This window comes from Zonotrichia leucophrys, chromosome 29 (genome assembly GCF_028769735.1).
Source record: "Zonotrichia leucophrys gambelii isolate GWCS_2022_RI chromosome 29, RI_Zleu_2.0, whole genome shotgun sequence".
NCBI classification, from domain to species: domain Eukaryota; kingdom Metazoa; phylum Chordata; class Aves; order Passeriformes; family Passerellidae; genus Zonotrichia; species Zonotrichia leucophrys.
In genome coordinates, this window is record NC_088198.1 from 1,205,447 (window position 1) to 1,230,157 (window position 24,711).

Consider the following 24,711-nt stretch of genomic DNA (forward strand, 5'->3'; position numbering starts at 1 on the left):
TCCCAAGCTCCCAAGAGCCCAAAGGATCCGAGACCAAAGAGCTCCCAAAGAGCTCCCAGCGCTTCCCGAAGGCTCCCAGAGCTTCCCAAAGGATCCCAGAGAGCTCCCAAAGAGCTCCCAGAGAGCCCCAAAGGATCCCATAGAGCCCCAAAGGATCCCGGAGAGCCCCAAAGAGCTCCCAGAGAGCTTCAAATGCTCCCAGAGAGGCCCGAAGGATCCCAAAGGCTCCCAGAGAGCCCCAAAGGCTTCCAGAGACCCCCAAAGGCTCCCAGAGAGCCCCAAAGGCTCCCAGAGAGCCCCAAAGAGCTCCCAGAGAGCCCCAAAGAGCTCCCAAAAGCTTCCCAAAGGCTTCCAGAGACCCCCAAAGGCTCCCAGAGAGCCCCAGCCCCATCCAGACCCGTCAAATTGGGTGGGGGGGGCACCGAGTTTTGGGGAGCCCCCGTGGAGCCCTGTGGGTCTGAGTGGGGGTTTTGGGGTGGGTTTGGGGTGATTTTGGGCCTTCCAAGAGCCCCAAAGGCTCCCAGAGAGCCCCAAAGAGCTCCCAGAGAGCCCCAGCCCCATCCAGACCCCTCAGATCAGGGGGGCACCGAGTTTTGGGGAGCCCCCGTGGAGCCCTGTGGGTCTGAGTGGGGGTTTTGGGGTGGGTTTGGGGTGATTTTGGGCCTTCCAGAGCTTCCCAAAGGCTCCCAGAGAGCCCCAGCCCCATCCAGACCCCTCCAATCAGGGGGACAAAGTGCTTTGGGGAGCCCCCATTGAGCCCTGTGGGTCTGAGAGGGGGTTTTGGGGTGGTTTTGGGGCTCCCAGAGAGCCCCAGACCCTCGGCTCTGGGGGGGCAATGGGTTTTAGGGAGCCCCCGTGGACCCTGTGGGGTTGGGGGGAGCATCCCGTGGGTCGGAGTGGGGGTTTTAGGGTGGTTTGGGGTGGTTTTAGGGTGGTTTGGGGTGGTTTGGGGGCTCCCACAGAGCCCCAGCCCCATCCAGACCCCTCAAATCAGGGGGGGCAAGGGGTTTTGGGGAGCCCCTGTGGACCCCTGTGGATATGAGTGGGGGTTTTGGGGTGGTTTTGGGGTGTGCTGGTGCTCTGGGGATGTGGGGGATTGGGGAAATGGCACCTGGCACCCACCTGGCACACTGGAAGTGGGGGCAGAGCCCCCCAGGGCTGGCACAGGAGGTGCTGGAAGGGATAAAAAAGGGGAGACACAGCCCTGGGGAGGGAAGTGGGGTGAAAATCCAGGCATGGTGTGAGCTGTGCTGTACCTGGGCACACCTGAGTGGGAGCCTGGAAATGTCCCAGCCCAGTTTGGAGCACCCTGGGCTGGAACAGGATGAGCTCTGAGCTCTCTCCTGTCCCAAGCTGTGATTTTTGTGTGAGCTCTGGGTGTGTTCTCTCACCTTTACCTGTCACACAGGTGTGTGAATCTCTGCTCCAGGGCTGATGCTCCCCAGGTGTCTCAGGTGATGCTTGTGAGGAGGAGGAGGAGGTGGAAATTTGCCCCCCTCACCTCCCAGGTGCACATTTGTTGGATTTTGCTCTTTTCTGACCCATAAATGAGGCAGCTGAGAGGTGTTTTGAAAGCTTTTATTCCATTTTCAGTTCCATGTGAAGGGTGAGGCAATACGGGTGTTATAATTCACACCATCACAATCAGAATCTATATCTTAATTACAATGTAATAATTATAAACTTTTAATTATTATTAAAGGTTTATCATGAATTAATTACAAACCTTTCTTGGCTTATAATGCATTTTCAAGCATTTGAAACTTATTTCTAGTTTTATTTCTCTTTTAGCAACGTTTGTCTCGTTCTGTGCCGTTTCAAAGTCAGGGTTTTTTTACCTTAAAATTTGTATATAAATGCAGATGACGTGAGGTTTTTGTCAGATTTTGAGAATTTTTCACCTAAACACGTGCACCTCTCTGCTGAGCTGGGTCAGTGTGGGTTTGTGTGTGAACACACACCTGAGCTGGGGGGCTGGGGTCACCCCAAAACCCCAAAAACTTTAGTGGAAGGATTTGCAAACCTCTTTAACCCAGGTGGGAGCTTTTCCCAGGGTTAATCTTCAAATTCTCCTGCCAGGCTCAATCCCAGGGGACAGATGAGAGGCCCTTTCTGTGCCCTCTGTGCCCTGTTTCCTCCTCATCTCTTTTTTCCCCTTTTCCCCCCATTTCCACCCCAAAACCCCAAAAACTTTAGTGGAAGGATTTGCAAACCTCTTTAACCCAGGTGGGAGCTTTTCCCAGGGTTAATCCTCAGATTCTCCTGCCAGGCTCAATCCCAGGTGAGATCCCCCTTCTCTACTCCCTGTTTCCTCCTCATCCCTTTTTCCCCCTTTTCCCCCCCATTTCCACCCCAAAACCCCACAAACTTTAGGAGAAGGGTTTGCAAACCTCTTTAACCCTGGCAGATGAGGAAAATTGGGAACTTTCCCTGAGGTTAATCCCCAAATTCTCCTGCCAGGCTCAATCCCAGGTGAGATCCCCTTCTCTCCTCCCTGTTTCCTCGTCATCCCTTTTTTTGTCTTTTTTCCCCCCATTTCCATCACCTTCCTGGGCTGAGGTCACCCAAAACCCCACAAACTTTAGGAGAAGGGTTTGCAAACCTCTTTAACCCAGGTGGGAGCTTTTCCCAGGGTTAATCCCCAAATTCTCCTGCCAGGCTCAATCCCAGGTGAGATCCCCTTTCTCCCTGTTTCCTCCTTATCTCTTTTTTCCCTTTTTCCCCCTATTTCCCCCACCTTCTTTGGCTGAGGTCAGCCCACAAACTTTAGGAGAAGGGTTTGCAAACCTCTTTAACCCTGGCAGGTGAGGGAAAGTGGGAGATTTTCCCGGGTTAATCCCCAAATTCCCCTTCATGTTTCCAGCCCAGGGGACAGGTGAGAGCCCCTTTCTCTGCCCCGTTTCCTCCTCATCCCTTTTTCCCCCTTTTCCCCCCCATTTCCCCCCACCCTCCCGGGCAGCCCCCTCCCCTGTGCGTGTCCCTCTGTCCCCCCCTGTCCATTCTTCCTGCCTGACACGCTCACAAAGCCCCTGGACGAGCTTTCAAAGGGGGAGCTCATGCGGAAGAATCGCTGCCCCCCGAGCCCCTCCCGGCTCCAAAGCCGACCCAGCGCTGTTCCCAGCGGGGTGAGGGGCTCCCCCTCCCCCAGACCCCCTTGTTTGGGGCGATTCCCCGCCGTTCTAAGGGGGAAGGAGCCCCTTGTTCCCAGCGCCACCCACCCAGTGTGGTGGCATCTCCTGTGAGGTGTCCGTGTCACCCTCGGGGGTTTGGGGACCAGGGGGGTGGGAGTAGATGGTCCAGGATGGTGGAAATGGGGTTGGGGGGCAAGAAAAGCACCAGGAGTGGGAATGGAGTGGGGGGACAGGATGGTTGAGGTGGATTTGGGGACAGCATGGTGGCCCCAGGTGGTGGCTTCTCCTGCAAGGTGTCCGTGTCACCCTCGGGGTTTTGGGGACCTGGGGAGTGGGAATGGATGGGCTCAGGATGGAAATGGAGTTGGGGAGCAGGACAAGGATAAGGGGGGTGGGAATGGAGTGGGGGGACAGGATGGTTGAGGTGAATTTGGGGACAGGATGGTGACCAGGGCGTTGGGGACAGAATGGTGGTCCTGGGTGAGGGCGGGACTGGCTTCTGTCCGTGTCACCCTCGGGGTTTTGGGGACCAGGGGGGTGGGAATGGACGGGCTCAGGATGGTGGAGATGGAAATGGGGTTGGGTGACAGAACTAGGACTGTGGGGGGGGGGCAGAATGGTGGCCCCAGGTGATGGCTTCTCCTGCATGGTGTCCCCATCACCCTCGGGGTTTTGGGGACCAGGGGGTGGGAGTGGATGGGCTCAGGATGGTGGAAATGGAGTTGGGGGGCAAGAAAAGCATCAGGAGTGGGAATGGAGTGGGGGGACAGGATGGTTGAGGTGGATTTGGGGACAAGATGGTGACTAGGGGGACCATTTGGGGACAAGATGGGGACAGAATGGTGGCCCTGAGTGAGGGCAGGACTCCTCCAGCGGTGGCTTCTGTCCGTGTCACCCTCATGATTTTGGGGACCAGGGGAGTGGGAACGGATGGGCTCAGGATGGTGGAAATGGATGGAAATGGAGTTGGAGGGCAGGAAAAGCACCAGGAGTGGGAATGGAGTAGGGGGACAGGATGGTTGAGGTGGTTTTTGGGACAGCGTGGTGGCCCCAAGGGGGACCATTTGGGGACAAGATGGGGACAGAATGGTGGCCCTGAGTGAGGGCAGGACTCCTCCAGCGGTGGCTTCTGTCCGTGTCACCCTCATGATTTTGGGGACCAGGGGACTGGGAACGGATGGGCTCAGGATGGTGGAAATGGATGGAAATGGAGTTGGAGGGCAGGAAAGCACCAGGAGTGGGAATGGAGTAGGGGGACAGGATGGTTGAGGTGGTTTTTGGGACAGCGATGGTGGCCCCAGGTGGTGGCTCCTCCTGCAAGGTGTCCGTGTCACCCTCGGGGATTTGGGGACCGGGGGGGGGAGTGGATGGGCTCAGGATGGTGGAAATGAAGTTGGGGGCCAAGAAAAGCATCAGGAGTGGGGGGACAGGATGGTTGAGGTGGATTGGGACAAAGGTGGCCTGGACTGCTATGTCATGTGACCTCAGTTGGACCAGGGGTGAGAATGAGGCTCAGTGGAATGGTGGGGGGACAAAGACAGAGTGGGGACAGGAGTTGAGGTGATTTGGGGACAGATGGTGGCCCCAGACTGGCTCCTGTCCGTGTCACCTCAGGGTTTTGGGGACCAGGGGGGTGGGAATAGGACGGGCTCAGGATGGTGGAGATGGATGGAAATGGGGTTGGGGGACAGGACTAGGACTGTGGTGGGGGCAGTGGGCCACGGGTTGGGGACAGAATGGTGGCCCCAGGTCACCAGGTGACCAGCCCCAGTGTCTCCTGCAAGGTGTCCCGTCACCCTTGGGGTTTTGGGGACCAGGGGAGTGGGAATGGATGGGCTCAGGATGGAAATGGAGTTGGGGGCAGGTACAAGGAAAGGGGTGGGAATGGAGTGGGGGGACAGGATGGTTTAGGTGGATTTGGACAGGATGGTGACCAGGTGATTGGGGACAGAATGGTGGCCCTGGGGGCGGACTGGCTCCTGTCCGTGTCACCCTCGGGGTTTTGGGGACCAGGGGGGTGGGAATGGACGGGCTCAGGATGGTGGAAATGGAGTTGGGGGGAAAAAAGCATCAGTGGATGGAGTGGGGGGACAGGATGGTTGAGGTGGATTTGGGGACAAGAATGGTGACTAGGGGACCATTTGGACAAGATGGGGACAGAATGGTGGCCCTGAGTGAGGGCAGGACTCCTCCAGCGGTGGCTCCTGTCCGTGTCACCCTCATGATTTTGGGGACCAGGGGACTGGGAACGGATGGGCTCAGGATGGTGGAAATGGATGGAAATTGAGTTGGGGGGCAGGAAAAGCACCAGGAGTGGGAATGGAGTAGGGGGACGGGATGGTTGAGGTGGATTTGGGGACAGCATGGTGGCCCCAGGTGGTGGCTCCTCCTGCAAGGTGTCCGTGTCACCCTCGGGGATTTGGGGACCAGGGGGGTGGGAGTAGATGGTCCAGGATGGTGGAAATAGAGTTGGGGGGCAAGAAAAGCACCAGGAGTGGGGGGACAGGATGGTTGGTGTGGATTTGGGGACAGCATGGTTGGTGTGGATTTGGGGACAGGATGGTTGGTGTGGATTTGGGGACACAAGGGTGGCCCTGGACTGGCTCCTGTCTGTGTGACCCTCAGGGTTTTGGGGACCAGGGGGGTGGGAATGGATGGGCTCAGGATGGTGGAGATGGAAATGGGGTTGGGTGACAGAACTAGGACTGTGGGGGGGGGACAGAATGGTGGCCCCAGGTGGTGGCTTCTCCTGCATGGTGTCCCCGTCACCCTCGGGGTTTTGGGACCAGGGGTGTGGGAATGGATGGGCTCAGGATGGTGGAAATGGAGTTGGGGGGTAAGAAAAGCATCAGGAGTGGGAATGGAGTGGGGGGACAGGATGGTTGAGGTGGATTTGGGGACACAAGGGTGGCCCTGGACTGGCTCCTGTCCGTGTCACCCTCGGGGTTTTGGGGACCAGGGGGTGGGAATGGATGGGCTCAGGATGGTGGAGATGGAGCTGGGGGGCAGGACAAAGACCAGGAGTGGGGGGACAGGATGGTTGAGGTGGATTTGGGGACACAATGGTGGCCCCAGACTGGCTCCTGTCCGTGTCACCCTCGGGTTTTGGGGACCGGGGGTGAGAATGGACGGGCTCAGGATGGTGGAGATGGATGGAAATGGGGTTGGGGGACAGAACTAGGACTGTGGGGGGGGGACAGAATGGTGGCCCCAGGTGGTGGCTTCTCCTGCATGGTGTCCCCGTCACCCTCGGGGTTTTGGGGACCAGGGGAGTGGGAACGGATGGGCTCAGGATGGTGGAAATGGATGGAAATTGAGTTGGGGGGCAGGAAAAGCACCAGGAGTGGGAATGGAGTAGGGGGACAGGATGGTTGAGGTGGATTTGGGGACAGCGTGGTGGCCCCAGGTGGTGGCTCCTCCTGCAAGGTGTCCGTGTCACCCTCGGGGATTTGGGGACCAGGGGGGTGGGAGTAGATGGTCCAGGATGGTGGAAATGAAGTTGGGGGGCAAGAAAAGCACCAGGAGTGGGGGGACAGGATGGTTGGGGTGGATTTGGGGACAGCATGGTTGGTGTGGATTTGGGGACAGGATGGGTGAGGTGGATTTGGGGACAGGATGGTTGGTGTGGATTTGGGGACAGGATGGTCGAGGTGGATTTGGGGACAGGATGGTTGGTGTGGATTTGGGGACAGGATGGTTGGTGTGGATTTGGGGACAGCATGGTTGGGGTGGATTTGGGGACAGGATGGTCGGGGTGGATTTGGGGACAGGATGGTCGAGGTGGATTTGGGGACAGCATGGTTGGTGTGGATTTGGGGACAGGATGGTTGAGGTGGATTTGGGGACAGCATGGTTGAGGTGGATTTGGGGACAGCGTGGCGGCCCCAGGTGGGGGCGGGACCCCACACGCAGCGATCGGGGCTGGGCTGGGCTCCCCCCGTGGCTGCGTGGGTGGGACAGGGCAGGGTGGGGACCCGCGGGCAGGGCAGGGCTGGGTGGGACCTGCGAATGCTGGGGAATCCCTGGGAAGGGAGGAGGGAGGGAGCCAGATCTTGTCCTTGGCCTGGGAATGGTTCTGGCTGTGCCTCACTTTTCCAATTCATGGAATCCCAGAATTCCAGAATTTGGGCTGGAAGGAACCTTAAAGTCACGTTCTGACCCCTCACCATAGGCAGGGACATCTTCCACTATCCCAGGTTGCTCCAAGCCCTTGGACACTTCCAGAATTCCAGGGGCACCCTGTGCCAGGCCATCCCCACCCTCACAGGGAGGAATTTCTTCCAAATATCCCCAAATCTCGCCGATTTTTTGTTTAAATCCAGGTCCCAGAAGGAACCTTAATGTCACTTGCCAACTCCTCAACACAGGCAGGGACACTCTCCACTATCCCAGGTTCCTCCAACCTGGCCTTGGACACTTCCAGGATTCCAGGGGCACCCTGTGCCAGGGCATCCCCACCCTCAGGGTAGGAATTTATCCTCCAAATATCCCCAAATCTCGCCGATTTTTGTTTAAATCCAAGTTCCAAAGGAACCTTAAAGTTGCATTCTGACATCTCGCCATAAGCAAGGACACCTTCCACTACCCCAGGTTGCTCCAGGCCCCTTCCAACCTGGCCTTGGACACTTCCAGGATTCCAGGGGCACCCTGTGCCACCCTCACAGAGAGGAATTTCTTCCAAATATCCCCAAATCTCGCCGATTTCAGTTCAAATCCAGGTTCCAAAGGAGCCTTAAAGGTCTCATTTTGACACCTTTCACTACCCCAGGTTGCTCTGAGCCCTGGCCTTGGGCACTTCCAGGACTCCAGGGACAGCCACAGCTTCTGAGGGCACCCTGTGCCAGGGCATCCCCACCCTCACAGGGAGGAATTTCTTCCCAAAATCTCCAAATTTCACTGATTTTTGTTTAAATCCAGTTCCAGAAGGAACCTGAAAGTGACATTCTGACCCCTCACCATAGGCAGGAGCACCTTGCACTTCCCCAGGTTGCTCCAAGCCCTGTTCAGCCTGGCCTTGGACACCTCCACAATTCCAGGGGCAGACACAGCTTCTGTGGGCATCCTTTTCCAGGGCATCCCCACCCTCCCAGGCAGGAATTTCCTCCCAAAATCCCCAAATCTCCCCAATTTAGTTTCAAATCCAGTTCCAAAGGAGCCTTAAAGTCACATTCCCACCCCTCACCATAAGCAGGGACACCTTGCACTGTCCCAGGTTGCTCCAAGCCCTGTCCAGCCTGGCCTTGGACACTTCCATCATTCCAGGGGCACCCTGTGCCAGGGCATGCCCAACCTCACAGAGAGGAATTTCTTCCCAAAATCTCCAAATTTCGCCGATTTTTGTTTAAATCCATTCCCGGCCATGGGGGTCCCGCGTACTCTGGCGCCCCCTGGCGGCCGAACCCAACCTCTCCCTCTCCCCCCCCCTCCAGGTCCCGGTGTCCCCCCCAGATCCCGGTGTCGCCCCCCGGGCCTCGCCACCCCCTCGATGTCCCCCTGAGCCATCCCCGGGCCCTATCGCGACATGTTCGACCCCTCGGGACCCCCGGCCGCCGGCTACAGCGAGCACTGCTGCCTGCACGCCCCGCACGGAACAGCCCCCGCACCCCCGGGACCACCAGGTGGGTCATGGGGGGGCTTCAGGATCCTCATAAACCCCCCCTGAGGTCAGGGGGGCTCCGGGGGTCTCTGTCCCACACCCCGCTCAGCTCTGTTCCCTCCTCCAGGGCTGGATTTCCCCGTGTGCCACCAGCCCGGGCACCGCGGGTATGGGCTGGCACCGGGAGCTGAACACGCCGGGGATGGTGAGTCTGGGGGTTTGGGGGGCTGTGGGGCAGGGGGGGTTCCCTAGAGGGGGTTGAACATCTCTGTGTTCCAAATCCAAAGTGAACTGGCGCTCCTGCAGCACCCCAACACCAGGTTTGTGTCCCTGAGGTGCCTCCAGCCCCCCTGGATCATATTGAGAGCTGTGCCCCCTGCTCTGCCCCCGGATTTGGGGCACCATGGGGCAGCGGGGATTCCCTGGAGGGGTTAAACATCTCTCAGTCCCAAATTTAAGGCGCACTCTGAGCATTCCTGCACCCTCCAAACACCGGGTTTGTGTCTTTGGGGTGCCTCCAGCCCCGCAGGATCACACTGAGGGCATTTCCCCCGCTCTGCCCCCTCAGGCTCCCGTTTCTCCACGCCCCGAGGCGCAGGGAAGCTGGGCAAGAAGCGAGCCCTGTCCATCTCCCCCCTGTCCGACTCCAGCATCGACCTGCAGACCGTGATCCGCACCTCGCCCAACTCCCTGGTGGCTTTCATCAACTCCCGCTGCGCCTCCTCCGGCGGCTCCTACGGTCACCTGTCCATCAGCACCATCAGGTGGGCACTGCCCTGGCACCCCTGGCACCCCCTGGGCTGGGAATCCACAAAATCAGAGGGTTTTGGGAAAGCTGCAGGATGTAGGCATCAGATACAGCAGAACTGGGAGTAGAGCTAAAGCAGCAGCCATGAGATTGGTCAGCAGGAAAAGTATTTAAACTATAGAAAAACAAAGGTAAATAGAATAATAGGGGAGGCATCCTCTGTTATTCTGTTTTTATATATATTATAGGAATAGATAAAATATATATATTATATTTATATATATATTATATTATATTTATATGTATTCTATATTATATATTATATTTATATATATATTATATTTATATGTATTCTATGTTATATATTATATATTTATATACTATAAATATAGATAAATATATAATTATATCTATATTTATGTATAGATATTCTAGATATTATATATATAAAATATATATTACACATATATATTATATCTATTATATGTATAATATATATATTATATATAATATGTAGGTAAATATATAATTATATATATTTATATAAAGATATTCTAGATATTATATTTATATAAAGTATATATTACATATTACATATATTATATATATTACATATATTATATATAATATATATTATATATATTACATATATAATATATATAGTATATATTATTTGTAATATATATTTTTATACATAGATAAATATATAATTATATATATTTATGTGTAGATATTCTAGATATTATATATATAAAATATATATTACACATATAATACATATCTATTATATATATAATAGATATTTTATATATATATAACATATAGGTAAATATATCATTATATCTATATTTAGGAGCAGGGTGGGGAAGGGATGGTTGGGATTCCAGATCTCCGTTCTTATCTCCTGATGGTGTCACCTGCTCTCCACAGCCCGTCCCTGGGGTACCAGAGCCCACCTGGGCAGCAGAAGGGCCAAGGGCACCTGTACCCGACACCCCCAGCGTGCAGCTCCCACGAGGTGCCCACACGTGGGGGGCTGCTGCAGCACCCACCTGCTCGAGGGGCACTGAAACACTGCCAGGTATGGGGGATCTGTGAGAGGAACCCTAAAACACTGCCAGGTATGGGGGATTTGTGAAATGGGGCACAGAAACACTTCCTGGTGTGGGGGAAATGTGAGAGAGGGGATCCCTGTGAGTAGGGTTCCATTTAATTTGGGATCCTTGTTATTGGGGTTCCATGTGAAAGGGGATCCCTGTGGGAGGGATCAGTGTGATTTGGGTTCCATGTAACTGGGGATCCGTGCAATTGAGAATCTCTGTGAGTGGGGTTCCATGGAATTGGGGTTCCATGGAATTGGGGATCTGTATGAGTGGGGTCCCATGTGAAAAGGGGATCCCTGTGAGTGGGGTTCCATGTAATTGGGGTTCCATGTAAGTGAGGATCTGTGAGTGGGGTTCCATGTGAAAGGGGATCCCTTTGATTGGGGTTCCATGTAATTGAGGATCTCTGTGAGTGGGGGTCTCTGTGAGTGAGTTTCCATGTGAAAAGGGGATCCCTGTGGGTGGGGTTCCATGTAATTGGGGTTCCATGTAATTGAGGATCCCTGTGAGTGGGGTTCCATGTGAAAGGGTTTCCATGGAATTGGGGTTCCATGTAAGTGGGGATCTGTGAGTGGGGCTCCATGTGAAAGGATGTTCCTGCGAGTGGGGTTCCATGTGAAAGGGGGTCCCTGTGATTGGGGCTCCATGTAATTGGGGTTCCATGTAATTAGGGATCTCTGTGAGTGGGGTTCCATGTGAAAGGGGATCCCTGTGAGTGGTGTTCCATGGAATTGGGAATCTGTATGAGTGGGGTCCCATGTGAAAAGGGGATCCCTGTGAGTGGGGCTCCATGTAATTGGGGTTCCATGTAATTGAGGATCTCTGTGAGTGGGGTTCCATGTGAAAGGGCATCCCCATGAGTGGGGTTCCCTGTGAGTGGGGATCCCTGTGATTTGGGTTCCATGTAAGTGAGCTGCATCCATGTGAGCTGTGCATCCCTGTCGTTCCTGTTCCCGTGCCCATCTCCTGCTGACTCCCTCCCTCTTCCCTGCCCTGGCAGCAGCTGAAGCTGGAGTGGAGCCTGAGCAGCCCCCTGAGTGCCAAATTCCCAGAGGAGCGATCTGAGGGTGACGTCTCCAGCCCAGCATCCACGGGCACCCAGGTACACCCCTGCCCATCAGATCCCCCCAAACTGCCGTGGGGTCACACCTGGGAGCGCTCACCTGCCCGTGCCCCCCAGGACCCCTTGCTGGGCATGCTGGATGTCCGGGAGGAGCTGGAGAAGGAGGATGGCAAAGCCGAGTGTGAGGCTGTGTATGAGACCAACTGCTACTGGGACGGCTGTGCCAAGGAGTTCGACACGCAGGAGCAGCTGGTGCACGTGAGTCAGGGGCTGCCAAGGTGTTGCCACCCCAAAATCTGCCCTCAGGCTGCTGGGCAGCATCCCCTGGATCAGCCTGGGATTCCTGCTCCCGGGTCCCAGCCACCCCTGGGGACTCACCATGGTGCTGGAGTTCCCTCCTGGTTCTCCTCAGTTCTCCTCAGCCATTGGTGCTTCCAGATCCCTCCTTTGCTGCAGCTTTCCTTCCTCCAACCCTCCCATATCCCCTGACCATCCTTTGGGCCACTTGGACCTCTCTTGGTCCTCCCAGAGTATCCCTCAAGCATCCCCTGCATTCTCTGCCTCCTCCAAACACCACCGGGGCTGTTCTCCCCCAAGCTCTGGTGTCTGCACCTGCCATCCCAGTCCCTCTATGTCCCTTTCTCCCACACCAGTCTGTCCATGCCCCTTTCTCCCATCCCATTCCTCTCTCAATCCCTCCAACCCCTTTTTCCCACCCCAGTCTTTCCTGTATCTCTTTCTCCCATCCCAATCCCTCCATCCCCTTTCTCCCATCCCAGTTTCTCCTGTATCCCTTTTCCCCATCCCAGTCTGTCCATCCCCTTTCTCCCATCTCAGTCTCTCCTCTGTCCGTTTCTCCCTCCCCAGTCTTTCCTGTATCTCTTTCTCCTCTCCCAGTCCCTCCATCTCCCTTTCCCCATCCCAATCTCTCCTGGATCCCTTTCTCCCATCCCAGTTTATCCTGTATTCCTTTCTCCTACCCCACTCTTCTCCCAATCCCTTCATCCCCTTTCTCCCATCCCAGTCTGTCCATATCCCTTTCCCACCCCAGTCTTTCCTGTATCTCTTTCTCCTCCCATCCCAGCATCCCTTCTCCCATCCAGTTCATGTCCTTTCTCCCATCCCAATCTCTCCTGTATCCCTTTCTCCTAGCTCCCAGTTTCTCCTTTCCCTTTCTCTCCCACTCCATTCCTCTCTCATCCCTTCAACCCTCTTTCTCCTCCCACCCAGTCTTTCCTGTATCTCTTTCTCCTCTCCCAGTCCCTCCATCTCCCTTTCCCCATCCCAGTCTTCCTGTCCTTTTCCTCTTCTCATCCCATCTCTCCATCCTGTCATCCCCTTTCTCCCATCTCAGTCTGCCCATGTCCCTTTCTCCCATCCCAGTCCCTCCATCCCCTTTCCCCCATCCCAGTTTGTGCATCCTTTCCCCCGTCCCTTTCTTTCCTCATCCTCATCCCTCCCCACCATTTCCTGTATCCCTTTCTCCCTATCCTATCCCATTTCTCCCATCTTCCCCTCTTCTCCCATCCCATTCATCCTTTTCTCCCAATCCCAAAGTCTTCCATATCCCTTTTCCCACTCCCAGTCTTCTCCTGTATCTCTTTCCTCTCTCCAATCCCCCCATCCTCTTTCCATCCCATCCCTATTCCCCCCATCCCAATCTCTCCTGTATCCCTTTCTCCCATCCCAGTTTATCCTGTATTCCTTTCTCCTACCCCACTCTTCTCCCAATCCCTTCATCCCCTTTCTCCCATCCCAGTCTGTCCATGTCCCTTTCCCACCCCAGTCTTTCCTGTATCCCTTTCTCCTCTCCCAATCCCTCCATCCCCTTTCTCCCATCCCAGTCTGTCAATGTCCCTTTCTCCCATCCCAGTCTCTCCTGTATCCCTTTCTCCCATCCCTATCCCAGTTTCTCCTCTGTCCCTTTCTCCCACCCCATTCCTCTCTCAATCCCTCCAACCCCTTTTTCCCACTCCAGTCTTTCCTGTATCTCTTTCTCCCATCCCAATCCCTCCATCCCCCTTCTCCCATCCCAGTCTCTCTTGTGTCCCTTTCTCCCACCCCACTCCTTTCCCAGTCCTTCCATCTCCTTTTTCCCGTCCCTGTCTCTCCTGTATCCCTTTCTCCCATCCCAATCCCCCATCCCCTTTCCCTCCTTCGTCCCCCATCCCTTGCCCACTTCCCCAGTGCCCCCAGTGACGCTGCCCTCCCTCCCCAGCACATCAACAACGAGCACATCCACGGCGAGAAGAAGGAGTTCGTGTGCCACTGGGCGGCGTGCTCGCGGGAGCAGAGGCCCTTCAAGGCTCAGTACATGCTGGTGGTGCACATGAGGCGCCACACGGGAGAGAAGCCTCACAAGTGCACGGTGAGAGGCCAAAAAACTGCCCCCAAAATCCTGGCTGGGCTGGGGGAGTGAGGGGTGTGTCAGTTTGGAAAGAGAGGTGGGTGATAAAGAAGGCAGGAGCATCCCCTGAAATAGAAAACAGAAACCCTCTTCCTCCAAATTATTATAAATTTTAAATTAAGGGGCTCTCAGGCAAAAAATATGGGAGCAGGAATAACAGTTTGTCTTGGTTTGAAAGTCAGGTGTCTGGTAATGAGAGCAGGAGCCTCCCCTGAAATGGAAAATATAAACCCCCTCCCTCCAAATTATTATAAATTTTAAATGAAGGGGCTTTCAGGCAAAAAATTTGGGAGCTGGAGCCTGGGTGGCAGAAGGGGGTGGCAGAAGGTGGGTACAGGTGTGGTGCTCATGGAATCCTGGAATGTTTTGAGTTAGAGGCACCTCAAAGTTCATCCCATCCCACCTTCCACTATCCCAGGCTGCTCCAAGCCCTGTCCAACCTGTCCTTGGACACTTCCAGGGATGGGGCAGCCTCAGCTTCTCTATGCCAGGGCCTGCCCACCCTCACAGGGAGAAATTTCTTCCCAAAATCCCATCTAAACCCACATGGCCCTAGAGTTATCCCATGCTTTGGAGTATGTTCCTGAATTGAATCAGGATGGGGAGCTGGGTGCTGCCGTCAATCCCAGTTTGGGGACCCTCTGAGGGGCTGCCATGGGGCAGAAGGAGGTGGCACAACCCCAGGGTGAAGGTGTGAGGGTGGCAGGTGTGTTGGGAGGTGAGATGTGTCACATGTGGGACGTGTCACCACTGCTCCCAGTCCTGGTGACGGCGTGTGACACGTCCCACCCTGCTCTGCTGCAGTTTGAGGGCTGCAACAAGGCCTATTCCCGCCTGGAGAACCTCAAGACCCACCTGCGCTCGCACACGGGGGAGAAACCCTACGTGTGTGAGCACGAGGGGTGCAACAAAGCCTTCTCCAACGCCTCCGACCGCGCCAAGCACCAGAACCGCACCCACTCCAACGAGGTACGGCCCCACCGTGTGCTCCTGGATCGTTGCTGCCCTCTGAGAGCTCCTCACACCCCTGGGCATTGCCCCAACTCCCTCTTTTCCTGCTTTAAATGTCTCCTTCGTCACCCTGGAATCCCTTTATCCTGCTCACTCCTTCCTCTGCTATCCTGAGCTCACCCCAGCGCCCACCGTGTGCCCTCCATGGGGACTCACCTGCTTTGATGCCAACCCCAGCTCTCTGCAGAGGTACGGCCCCACCGTGTGCTCCTGGGTCATTGCTGCCCTCTGAGAGCTCCTCACACCCCTGGGCATCACCCCAACTCCATCTTTTCCTGCTTTAAACATCTTCTTTGTCACCCTGGAACCCTTTATCCTGCTCCCTCCTTCCTCTGCCATCCTGAGCCCACCATGCACCCTCCAAGGTGGCTCAACCACTTTGATGCCAACCCCAGCTCTCTGCAGAGGTACGGCCCCACCGTGTGCTCCTGGGTCATTGCTGCCCTCTGAGAGCTCCTCACACCCCTGGGCATCGCCCCAACTCCCTCTTTTCCTGCTTTAAACATCTCCTTCGTCACCCTGGAATCCCTTTATCCTGCTCTCTCCTTCCTCTGCCATTCTGAGCTCACCCCAGTGCCCACTGTGTGCCCTCCAAGGTAACTCAACCACTTTGATGCCAACCCCAGCTCTCTGCAGAGGTACGGCCCCACCGTGTGCTCCCGGGTCATTGCTGCCCTCTGAGAGCTCCTCACACCCCTGGGCATCACCCCAACTCCCTCTTTTCCTGCTTTAAATGTCTCCTTAACCACCTGGGATCCCTTTATCCTGCTCCCTCCTTCCTCTGCCATCCTGAGCTCACCCCAGTGCCCACCGTGTGCCCTCCATGGGGACTCACCTGCTTTGATGCCATTCTCAGCTCTCTGCAGAGGGTGCCAAGGGGAGTTTGTTTTTGGGGAGGGGCCTCCTTCATCACCAGCATTCCCCCTGGGATCCCTTTACCCCACTCCTGGGGAGTTCCCTCTTTCCTCTGCCATCCTGAGCTCACCATGCGCCCTTCAAGATGGCTCAAATGCTTTGGTGCCACCCTCAGCTCTCTCCAGAGGGTGGCAGGGGGGGTTTATTTCTGGGGAAGGGGCTGCAGTTGGAGCTGACACCTCCCTTCTCCATGCCTGTCAGGTCCCTCTGGCATCCCTTTACCCCACTCCTGGGCAGTTCCTCCTTCCTGAGCTCATCCCAGTGCGCACCATGTGCCCTCCATAGGGCTTTGATGCCACCCTCAGCTCTCTCCAGAGGGTGCCAAGGGGGGTTTATTTTTGGGTTGGGGGCTGCAGTTGGAGCTGTCTCCCCCCCTCCTCCCTGCAGAAGCCCTACGTGTGCAAGATTCCCGGCTGCACCAAGCGCTACACCGACCCCAGCTCCCTGCGCAAACACGTCAAGACCGTGCACGGCCCCGACGCCCACGTCACCAAAAAGCACCGGGGGGACGTGGGGCCGGGCCGGGCACTGCCCACCCCCGGTGCCCCCCCAGACATGAAGCAGGAGAAGGAGGCAAACGGCCCCAGCGAGGCTCGGAAGGACGATGGGAAACTCCTGGTGCCCGAGCTGGCCTTGGTGAGTGAGGAGCTGCGGGGGTGGTGGAGGATGGAGGGAGGGTTTGGTGGTGGGGGACAGGAAAAACCAGCCCAAAGGTGTTCCTGGGGAGGCTTAGATATTGGGATATATAATATTAGGATATCTAATATTAGGATATTAGATATTGGATAATAGGGAAAATTTCTTTGTTGTCAGGCACTGGAATGGGCTGCCCTATGAAATCACCATCCCTTTTCGGTGCAGTGTCCAAAAATCTCTGGGATGTGGCATTTGGGGATGTGGTTTATTGCTGACCATGGCAGCGTTGGGTTAATAGTTGGACTCAGTGATCTCAGAGCCTTTTCCAACCTTCTTGGTGATGCCAAGTGTGTCCAAGTGTGTCCTAACCCAACATGGCAGCGTGTGGTGGTGTTTGCAGGGGTGCCAGGATGAGGGAAGAGATGAGAATCTTGACTCCATGTTTCAGAAGGCTGATTTATTATTTTATTTTATATCTATATTAAAAGAAAATTATATATTAAAACTTACTAAAGAATAGAAGAAAGGATTTCATCAGAAGGCTTGAAAGGAATAGAAATGAATGGTAATAAAATATTGTGACTGATCAGAGAGTCCGAGACAGCTGGACTGTGATTGGCCATTAATTAAAAACAACCACATGAGACCAATCACAGATGCACCTGTTGCATTCCACAGCAGCAGATAATCAATGTTTACATTTCGTTCCTGCGGCCTCTCAGCTTCTCAGGAGGAAAAATCCTAACGAAAAGATTTTTCATAAAATGTGTCTGTGACATTGGTGTTGGGTTTAGTTGGACTCAGTGATCTCAGAGGCTTTTCCAGCCTTCATGGTGATTCCAAGTGTGTCCTGGTGTTGGGATCTCCAGCTTATCAGAGTGACCCCAAGGAAAATTCCTAAGTCTCTTTTCCCAGCCCAGCACTTGAAGAAGGAGTCAGAACTCTTCATTTCTCAATCTCAAGGTTGTTTATTTTATCTTATCTTAAAATTCTTTCTCCTGCCCTGCTGAGGTCCATCCAGCAGGACAGTTCCAAGCACTCTGCCTGCCCCAGGGGCTGTGTTATCTCTTTATGCTAAAAACTACGTGTACAATATTTACACTTAATTCCCAATACCTATCAACCTATGTTAGACAGTGAGTTTCTACTCTAAACCAATCCCAAAGTGCCAACATCACTACAGAAAATGAATGGCAAGAAGAAGAAGAAGAAGGAGAAAGACTGGACACACCCAGTTCCCTCCATCTTGCTTCCTGAGCCCCCATTCTAAATCCCCAAAATTCTACATTTCCACCCTGTGATTAATTCACTGTCATTCTATTCAAACTCTTGTGGCTTGTAACTCCTCACACAAACTTGATAAATGTTTCCAGCCCTTGGGGTGGTGTTAGTTTTTTATACTAAAAACTACATGTACTTTATTTACATTTAATTTCCAATAACTATCACCTGTGTTAGACACTCTGTTTCTATTCTAAACCAACCCAAAAGTGCCACCATCACAGCAGGAGATGGAGGCCAAGAAGAAGAAGGAGAAAGGCTGGAGAGGCCCAAATTCCTCTATCTTGCCTCTTGAACCCCCATACCAAAAACCCCAAAATCTACTTTTCCCACCCCGTGATAACTTCACTATTATTCTACCTGAACTCTTGTGGCTTGCTGATCTTCACACAAGGTTGGTAATTTGCTCCATGGGTCATAATCAAACCCACAGGTGTTCTGGGCTTCTCAGCCCCCTGGCAGGGTCTTGGCCATCCTGGACAGCCCAAGGGATGTTCTGGGTTCCCACATCCTGGGTGTTTGACCCCCTTGCCATGCTCTGGTTCTCCCCAGAAGCCCCAGCCCAGCCCAGGCGGGCAATCCTCGTGCAGCAGCGACCACTCACCCCTGGGCAGCACCACCAACAACGACAGCGGCGTGGAGATGGCCGGGAACGCCGGCGGCAGCTACGAGGACCTGTCCACGCTGGAGGACGTGGTGCCCGGGGAGCCCATGGGCACCTCGGGGCTCATGGCCCTGCACAAACTGGAGAACCTTCGCATCGACAAGCTGAAGCAGCTGAGGAAACCGACGGCTTCCAAGGGGCTGAGCCTGCCCCCCATCCCTGGAGCCGGTGAGATTGGGGCGCCTCTCCCCCTGGGATGTGGGGCTGGCCCGTGGGAGGGGTGTGAGGACACCTGGGTGGCAGCCAGAGGTTGCCACACCTTGCTGGTGTTAGAATGTCTTGGTTTGGAAAGCCAGGTGCCTGCTAAGGAAGGCAGGAGCCTCCCCTAAAATGGAGAATGCAAACCCTCCCCACCCCTCTGAATTGCTGTAAATTTTAAATTAAGGGGCTCTCAGGCAACAAATATGGGAGTAGGGAATAACAGTTCTTTAATAGGGAAGAAAATAAAAGGATAAGATAAACAATGCAGTAACTAAAAACAGCACTGACAGAGTCAGAACCCAACCTGACACCCTGTGGGTCAGGGTGTTGGCAGCAGTCCCATTGGAATTGTGGCTCAGCCCTCCTGCAGTGTCAGGGGTGGTTCTGCTGGAGCAGGGATCCTGTAGAGAAGGATTTATTCTTCCTCTGAAGATCCAGGGGAAGAGGCAGCTGCTGCTCCTCTGGGGAATCCAGTGGAGAAGCCGTGCTGGTGTCTCAAAACCTCTGGATTATATCTGGGTAGGAATGTTTGAAACCTCAGATTGTATCCAGGTAGGAATGTTTGAAATCCCAGATTATATCCAGGTAGGAATGTTTGAAATCTCTAATTCTATCCAGGTAGGAATGTTTGAAATCTCAGATTATATCCAGGTAGGAATGTTAAAGATAATAATGAAAAACTCGTGACTCTTTCCAGAGCCTCAACAGCTTGGCCCTGGTTGGCTAATAAGTCAAAACAATTTACATGAAACCACATAAATTTCATGGCTTATGAAATGAACCAATGAAACAACCATTGATAATTGTTGGTAAACAATACCCAAACACATCCCAAAGCAGCAAAACACAGGAGAAGCAAATCAGAAAATTATTGTTTCCTTTCTTCTCTGAGCCTTCTCAGCTTCCCAGGAGAGGAATCCTGGGCAAAGAGGATTTTTCATAAAACATGATCGTGACAGAGAATTTTTCAGAAAACATGACTGTGAGGGAAAATTTTTCAGAAAACATGAGCGTGACAGAAAATTTTTCAGAGAACATGAGTGTGACGGAAATTTTTTCAGAAAACATGACCGTGACGGAAAATTTTTCAGAAAACACGGGTGTGATGGAAAATTTTTCAGAAAACATGAGCGTGACAGAAAATCTTTCAGAAAACATGGGTGTGATGGAAAATTTTTCAGAAAACATGAACGTGACAGACAATTTTTCAGAAAACATGACCGTGACAGAGAATTTTTCAGAAAACATGACTGTGACACTTCTCTCCCGCAGGCCTGCCCGGGGAGGTGCCACCGCCGGCCTCCCACCGCCGCATCGCCGAGCTGTCGGCGGCCGAGCTGGGCCTGGCGGCGCCGGGCGAGCGCCGCAGCAGCGGCACCAGCACCGTCAGCTCAGCCTACACCGTCAGCCGCCGCTCCTCGCTGGTGTCCCCGTACCTGTGCCCGGCCGGTGACGCCGCGGCCGTGCCCGTGCCCGCTGACGGTTACGGTGCCGCCTCTCCGGATGAGCCGCGGCGCTCCGGTGATACCGGGGGGCTGCCGGGGGTGGGTGACCTCACCCCGGCGCAGCGTTACCGCCTCAAGGCCAAGTACGCGGCGGCCACGGGCGGCCCCCCGCCCACCCCGCTGCCCAGCGTGGAGCAGGGGGCACCAGGTGGGCACGGTGGCACGCCCGGGGGTTACCCCGCGCACGCCGGGCCTCGCTGTGTCACCAATGGCTTGGTGAGGAGGAACAGCTCCAACGAGAACCCCGGCTACCCAGGCAGCGTGCCCGCTCAGCTGGTGCCCCGGCACGGCGTGCGACGGGCGAGTGACCCTGCCCGGACGGTGGCCAAGCCTCCGGCCATGCCCAGGGTGCAGAGGTTTAAGAGTGTGGGCAATGTGAGCGTGCCAGGCGCGGGCAGGACGGTGCTGCAGCCCTTGGGTGGGTCTGAGGCCAACCTGCAGCGCCATGGCTTCTCCCCACGCCCCCCCAGCATCACTGAGAACGTCTTCATGGAGAGCATGGGGGGCCCTGGCCCCGAATCCGGCCTGCTGGACATGGAGCAGTACCTGGGTTATCCTGAGGAAAGCTTCCCGTGCCAGGGCACCGGCGTGGAGCTCCAGGGTGGCATCTACGGCGCTCACCGGACCATGGTGGGGACACATGGGGACATGGAGGAGGCGCTGCTGCAGCAGCCTGAGTTCTCCCTCCCGCCGTGCCAGATGAACCAGCGCTTCCCCAATTTGCCTGCTGGGAACAACAGGGCTGTGCCAGAGCCCTGGGATGGACCCACCCAGGGCACACTGGGCATGAGCTCCAGGCAAGGTGTGGGTGCTCCCACCATGTCTGGGCCACACTGTGCCCATCAAAACATCGAGTACCCCCACCCCGGCGCCTGTGGGCAGCATCCCAAACTGGTGAGCTCATGCCAGGACCAAGAATTTTCGGGGGGGCATCGTTTTAACCGGCTCCAGATCAAATCCGAGCAGCGATACCCAGCGCCGAGCCCGGCACTGGCTCCCTGCCCCAGCACCAAGCTGGCCGGGCCCTCGGCCTCCCCCGCTGCCTTTGGGCACAGCATGGACATGGGGCACGGTGGGTACCCCCCTGTGGGACCCACACCGGGCGGGTACATGGGCATGGCCAGCCCGGGTGCCCGCCGAGCCCAGACCCCCACCCTGCAGAGCAAAGAGGTGATGGTCAGGAACTACGTGGAGGCACAGCAGGCGCTGATGTGGGGGGAGCAGCCGCCCCCCTGCAAGGGCAGCGTGGCTGGCGTGGGGCTGGGCAGCGAGCCCGGGCAGTGCCAGGCCGTGCCAGCCCCGCCGCCGTACCTCAGCCCCAGGTACTGCAGCTACCAACCCAAAGGGGATCACCTGCAGAGCCTGGCGGAGCCCCAGCACCTCCTGAGCCCGCCCTGCTTCAACCCCGAGATGATCCCACACCCTCCAGCTGGCCCCAAACCACCGGCGCACCAGCCTGCCCTGAGCTACCCGAGCAGCCTGGCACAGCCTGGGCATGGCTACGACGGGGTGGACGCCGGTGCCCGGCGCCTGCCACGCTTGCCCCCGGCCCGTGCCGTGCCCGAGGGAGCCGGGACCCTCCCCCTGTACTACCCAGGGCAGGGGGGCAAAGGTGGGCACAAGCTGCTGGGGCAGGGGGCAGCGAGCTGCGGGCACTACGGCCCCGAGGGACTCAAGGGCACCTCCTGTTACTACCTGGACTCTGGGGAGCAGGTGGCCAACAGCCTGGACTCGCTGGACCTGGAGAACACGCACCTTGACTTTGCTGCCATTGTGGAGGACGTGGAGACCCCCCCGGCGCTGCCCGGACCCCCCAGCCCGGCCGGGGGGCTCCTGATGCCCTCGCATGGGGGTGCCAACATGGCAGTGGGGGACATGAGCTCCATGCTGAGCACGCTGGCAGGGGAGAGCCACTTCCTCAACTCGCTGTCCTAACGGGGGGCACCTGCCCTCAGGTGGGGCCGGGGCTGGGGGTCCTTCTCACAGCCACGTTTGTGCCTGGGGGGAAACCGGGACCACCCCCCTTGGAGTCACCCTGGTTCAGGAGGGGTCCAGGACACAGCCCCGACCCTCCAGGAGACCTCTGGAGTGGGGAACTGGTTTTACTGGGCCCTTACTGGGGTGAGCCCCCCCCTCACCCACGCAGCCTTAACGCCGAAACCAAAGAGCCCCCACCCCATGGGCCGTCCCAGTGCCCCCCGCCCCAAATCCCAGTCTGGCAGGACTGCAAGCGCCCCCAGCCCCGCTCCAGAGGGGCAATTCCCCAAAGGTGGGGCGGGGGGTGCCTGTACATAGTGTCCATACCTGTCTGTCTGTCCGTCCGTCCCCCTGAACCTCCTTTCTGTGCGAGCACCAGCAGTGCCACCCCCTCCCCTCATTAAACCCTTTCTCAGGGGACTGTGACTGTGTGTTTGTCACCTCTGCCAGGTGTTTGTCACCCGTGCCAGGTGTTTGTCACCCCTGCCAGGGGCTCCCTGATCTCGTCCTTGGTCCCCTGTAGCCAAAACCGCTTCGCCACCCTCGGGCAGGGATCCCGAGTTGGTGTTGCCGTGACCCAGATTGCAATTAAGCGCTTCAAATAATGCAAACGGCTTAAAATGATGCTGTTAATGATGCACAAAAAAAAAAAAAAAGGGTTAAAATAATTCAGTTTTCGTGCGAAAAAATTGGCTAACATGACGTGATTAATAGTGGGGAAAAAAGGGTTAAAATAATGCGATTTTATATTGTTGTGTAATTAATGGTGCAAAGATTGCATGAAGTAGTGCAATGAATTGCGCCAAAATTTCATGAAATTATGCAAATTTGTATGATTTGCTATAACACAATAATGCAAAAAAAGTACTTAACGCAATTGACAATGCAAAAAATATTTTAAATGCAATAATGCTGCATTTGCTTAAAATACGGCAATTATGTGTGCAAGATTTGTTTAAATAACGCAGTTGTGCACAAATTGCTTAAAGTAATTCAATCAGTGGTGCAAAAAAATGCTGATAGTAATGAAATAGTGCAAAAATTTGCTTAAAATAACAAAACGAACAAGCAAATCTTTCATTAAAGCAATTTTGCATAATTTCGTTGAACTCAATTAATCATGCAAAAAAAAAAAAAGCCCTGAACGCAATTATAGAAATCAGGGTGTTTCCCCGCGCACCCAGAGCCTTGTCACGCTGTAATTAACCCGTAATTAACACGCAATTAACGCGGAATTAACCCGCGGCAGCGATGGGGCCGCGCCGGTGGCGCCCCCTGGTGGTGCCGGTAGGGAACGAGCGCGGCCGTGCCCGGCCCGGTCCTGCGATGCTCCGGGAGCACCGGGCGGAGATTCCGTGGGTCTGGAGCGGGTACCGGGCGTGTCCTTTGGTCCTCTGGAAATCGAGGGGTCCTGGGAAGCAGCGGGACCCCCGGGGATTCAGAGTTCAGGGATTGAGGCTCCTTCACCGAGGCGGTGACACCACAGGGGACAGCGCAGCCACCAACCCCGGTGTAACCGGTGCTTGTTGCAGTGATGGGAGGGAAGGTGAGACCCCCAGAGTGGCAGTTGTGACATGGAGAGGGGCTCTGGGGACGCAGATCCTCCCTCAGCCGGGTTCTGGTTCCTTTTGTGTCCCACTCCCCATGGCAGTGACACCACAGGGGACAGCGGAGCCGCCAATCCCGGTGTAACCGGTGCTTGTTGCAGTGATGGGAGGGAAGGTGAGACCCCCAGAGTGGCAGTTGTGGCATGGAGAGGGGCCCTGGGGACACAGATCCCCCCTCAGCTGGGCGCTGCTTTCTTTGTGTCCCACTCCCCGTGGCAGTGACACCACAGGGGACAGCGCTTGGGTGCCACCACCAACCCTGGTGTAACCGGTGCTTGTTGCAGTTGTGGGAGGGAAGGTGAGACCCCCAGAGTGGCAGCTGAGGCATGGAGAGGGGTCCTGGGACAAAACAGGACCCAGGGCACACACATCCCTCCTCAACCGGGCACTGCGTCCCTTTCTGTCCCCATGACAGTGACACCACAGGGGACAGCGGAGCCACCAACCCAGTGGCAGCCGGTGCTTGTTGCAGTGACAGGAGGGAAGGTGAGACCCCCAGAGTGGCAGCTGTGACATGGAGAGGGGCCCTGGGGACGCAGATCCCCCCTCAGCCGGGCTCTGCTTCCTTTGTGTCCCACTCCCCATGGCAGTGACACCACAGGGGACAGCGCTTCAATGTCACTGGAGCCGCCAACCCCGGTGTAACCGGTGCTTGTTGCAGTGACAGGAGGGAAGGTGAGACCCCCAGAGTGGCAGCTGAGGCATGGAGAGGGGTCCTGGGACAAAACAGGACCCAGGGCACACACATCCCTCCTCAACCGGGCACTGCGTCCCTTTCTGTCCCCATGACAGTGACACCACAGGGGACAGCGGAGCCACCAACCCCGGTGTAACCGGTGCTTGTTGCAGTGATGGGAGGGAAGGTG

General features: G+C 55.5%; 1 protein-coding gene across 2 annotated transcripts; it reads left to right on the top strand.

Moving 5' to 3' along the window:
* The first annotated feature begins 8,626 nt into the window (after positions 1-8,626).
* GLI1 (GLI family zinc finger 1) lies at positions 8,627-22,933 on the top strand. 2 transcript variants are annotated; one of them, XM_064734771.1, is made up of 11 exons: positions 8,627-8,749; positions 8,855-8,932; positions 9,296-9,491; positions 10,406-10,556; positions 11,579-11,680; positions 11,759-11,899; positions 13,860-14,009; positions 14,853-15,017; positions 16,362-16,610; positions 18,444-18,723; positions 20,029-22,933. In XM_064734771.1, the coding sequence occupies exons 1-11, from the start codon at positions 8,653-8,655 to the stop codon at positions 22,194-22,196; spliced, it is 3,777 nt and encodes a 1,258-aa protein (XP_064590841.1). In that variant the 5' UTR covers positions 8,627-8,652; the 3' UTR covers positions 22,197-22,933. The 2 variants fall into 2 exon arrangements, with proteins under 2 accessions (XP_064590841.1, XP_064590842.1); XM_064734772.1 differs by having other exon boundaries at positions 11,582-11,680.
* The last annotated feature ends 1,778 nt before the right edge of the window (positions 22,934-24,711 follow it).

Excerpts from the sequence above, each read along its gene's own strand:
- GLI1 (XM_064734771.1), top strand. The coding sequence starts at position 8,653 with ATGTTCGACCCCTCGGGACCCCCGGCCGCCGGCTACAGCGAGCACTGC. Across the intron at positions 16,611-18,443 it reads TGGTGCCCGAGCTGGCCTTG|AAGCCCCAGCCCAGCCCAGG; the intron begins GTGAGTGAGGAG and ends GGTTCTCCCCAG. Across the intron at positions 18,724-20,028 it reads GCCCCCCATCCCTGGAGCCG|GCCTGCCCGGGGAGGTGCCA; the intron begins GTGAGATTGGGG and ends TCTCTCCCGCAG.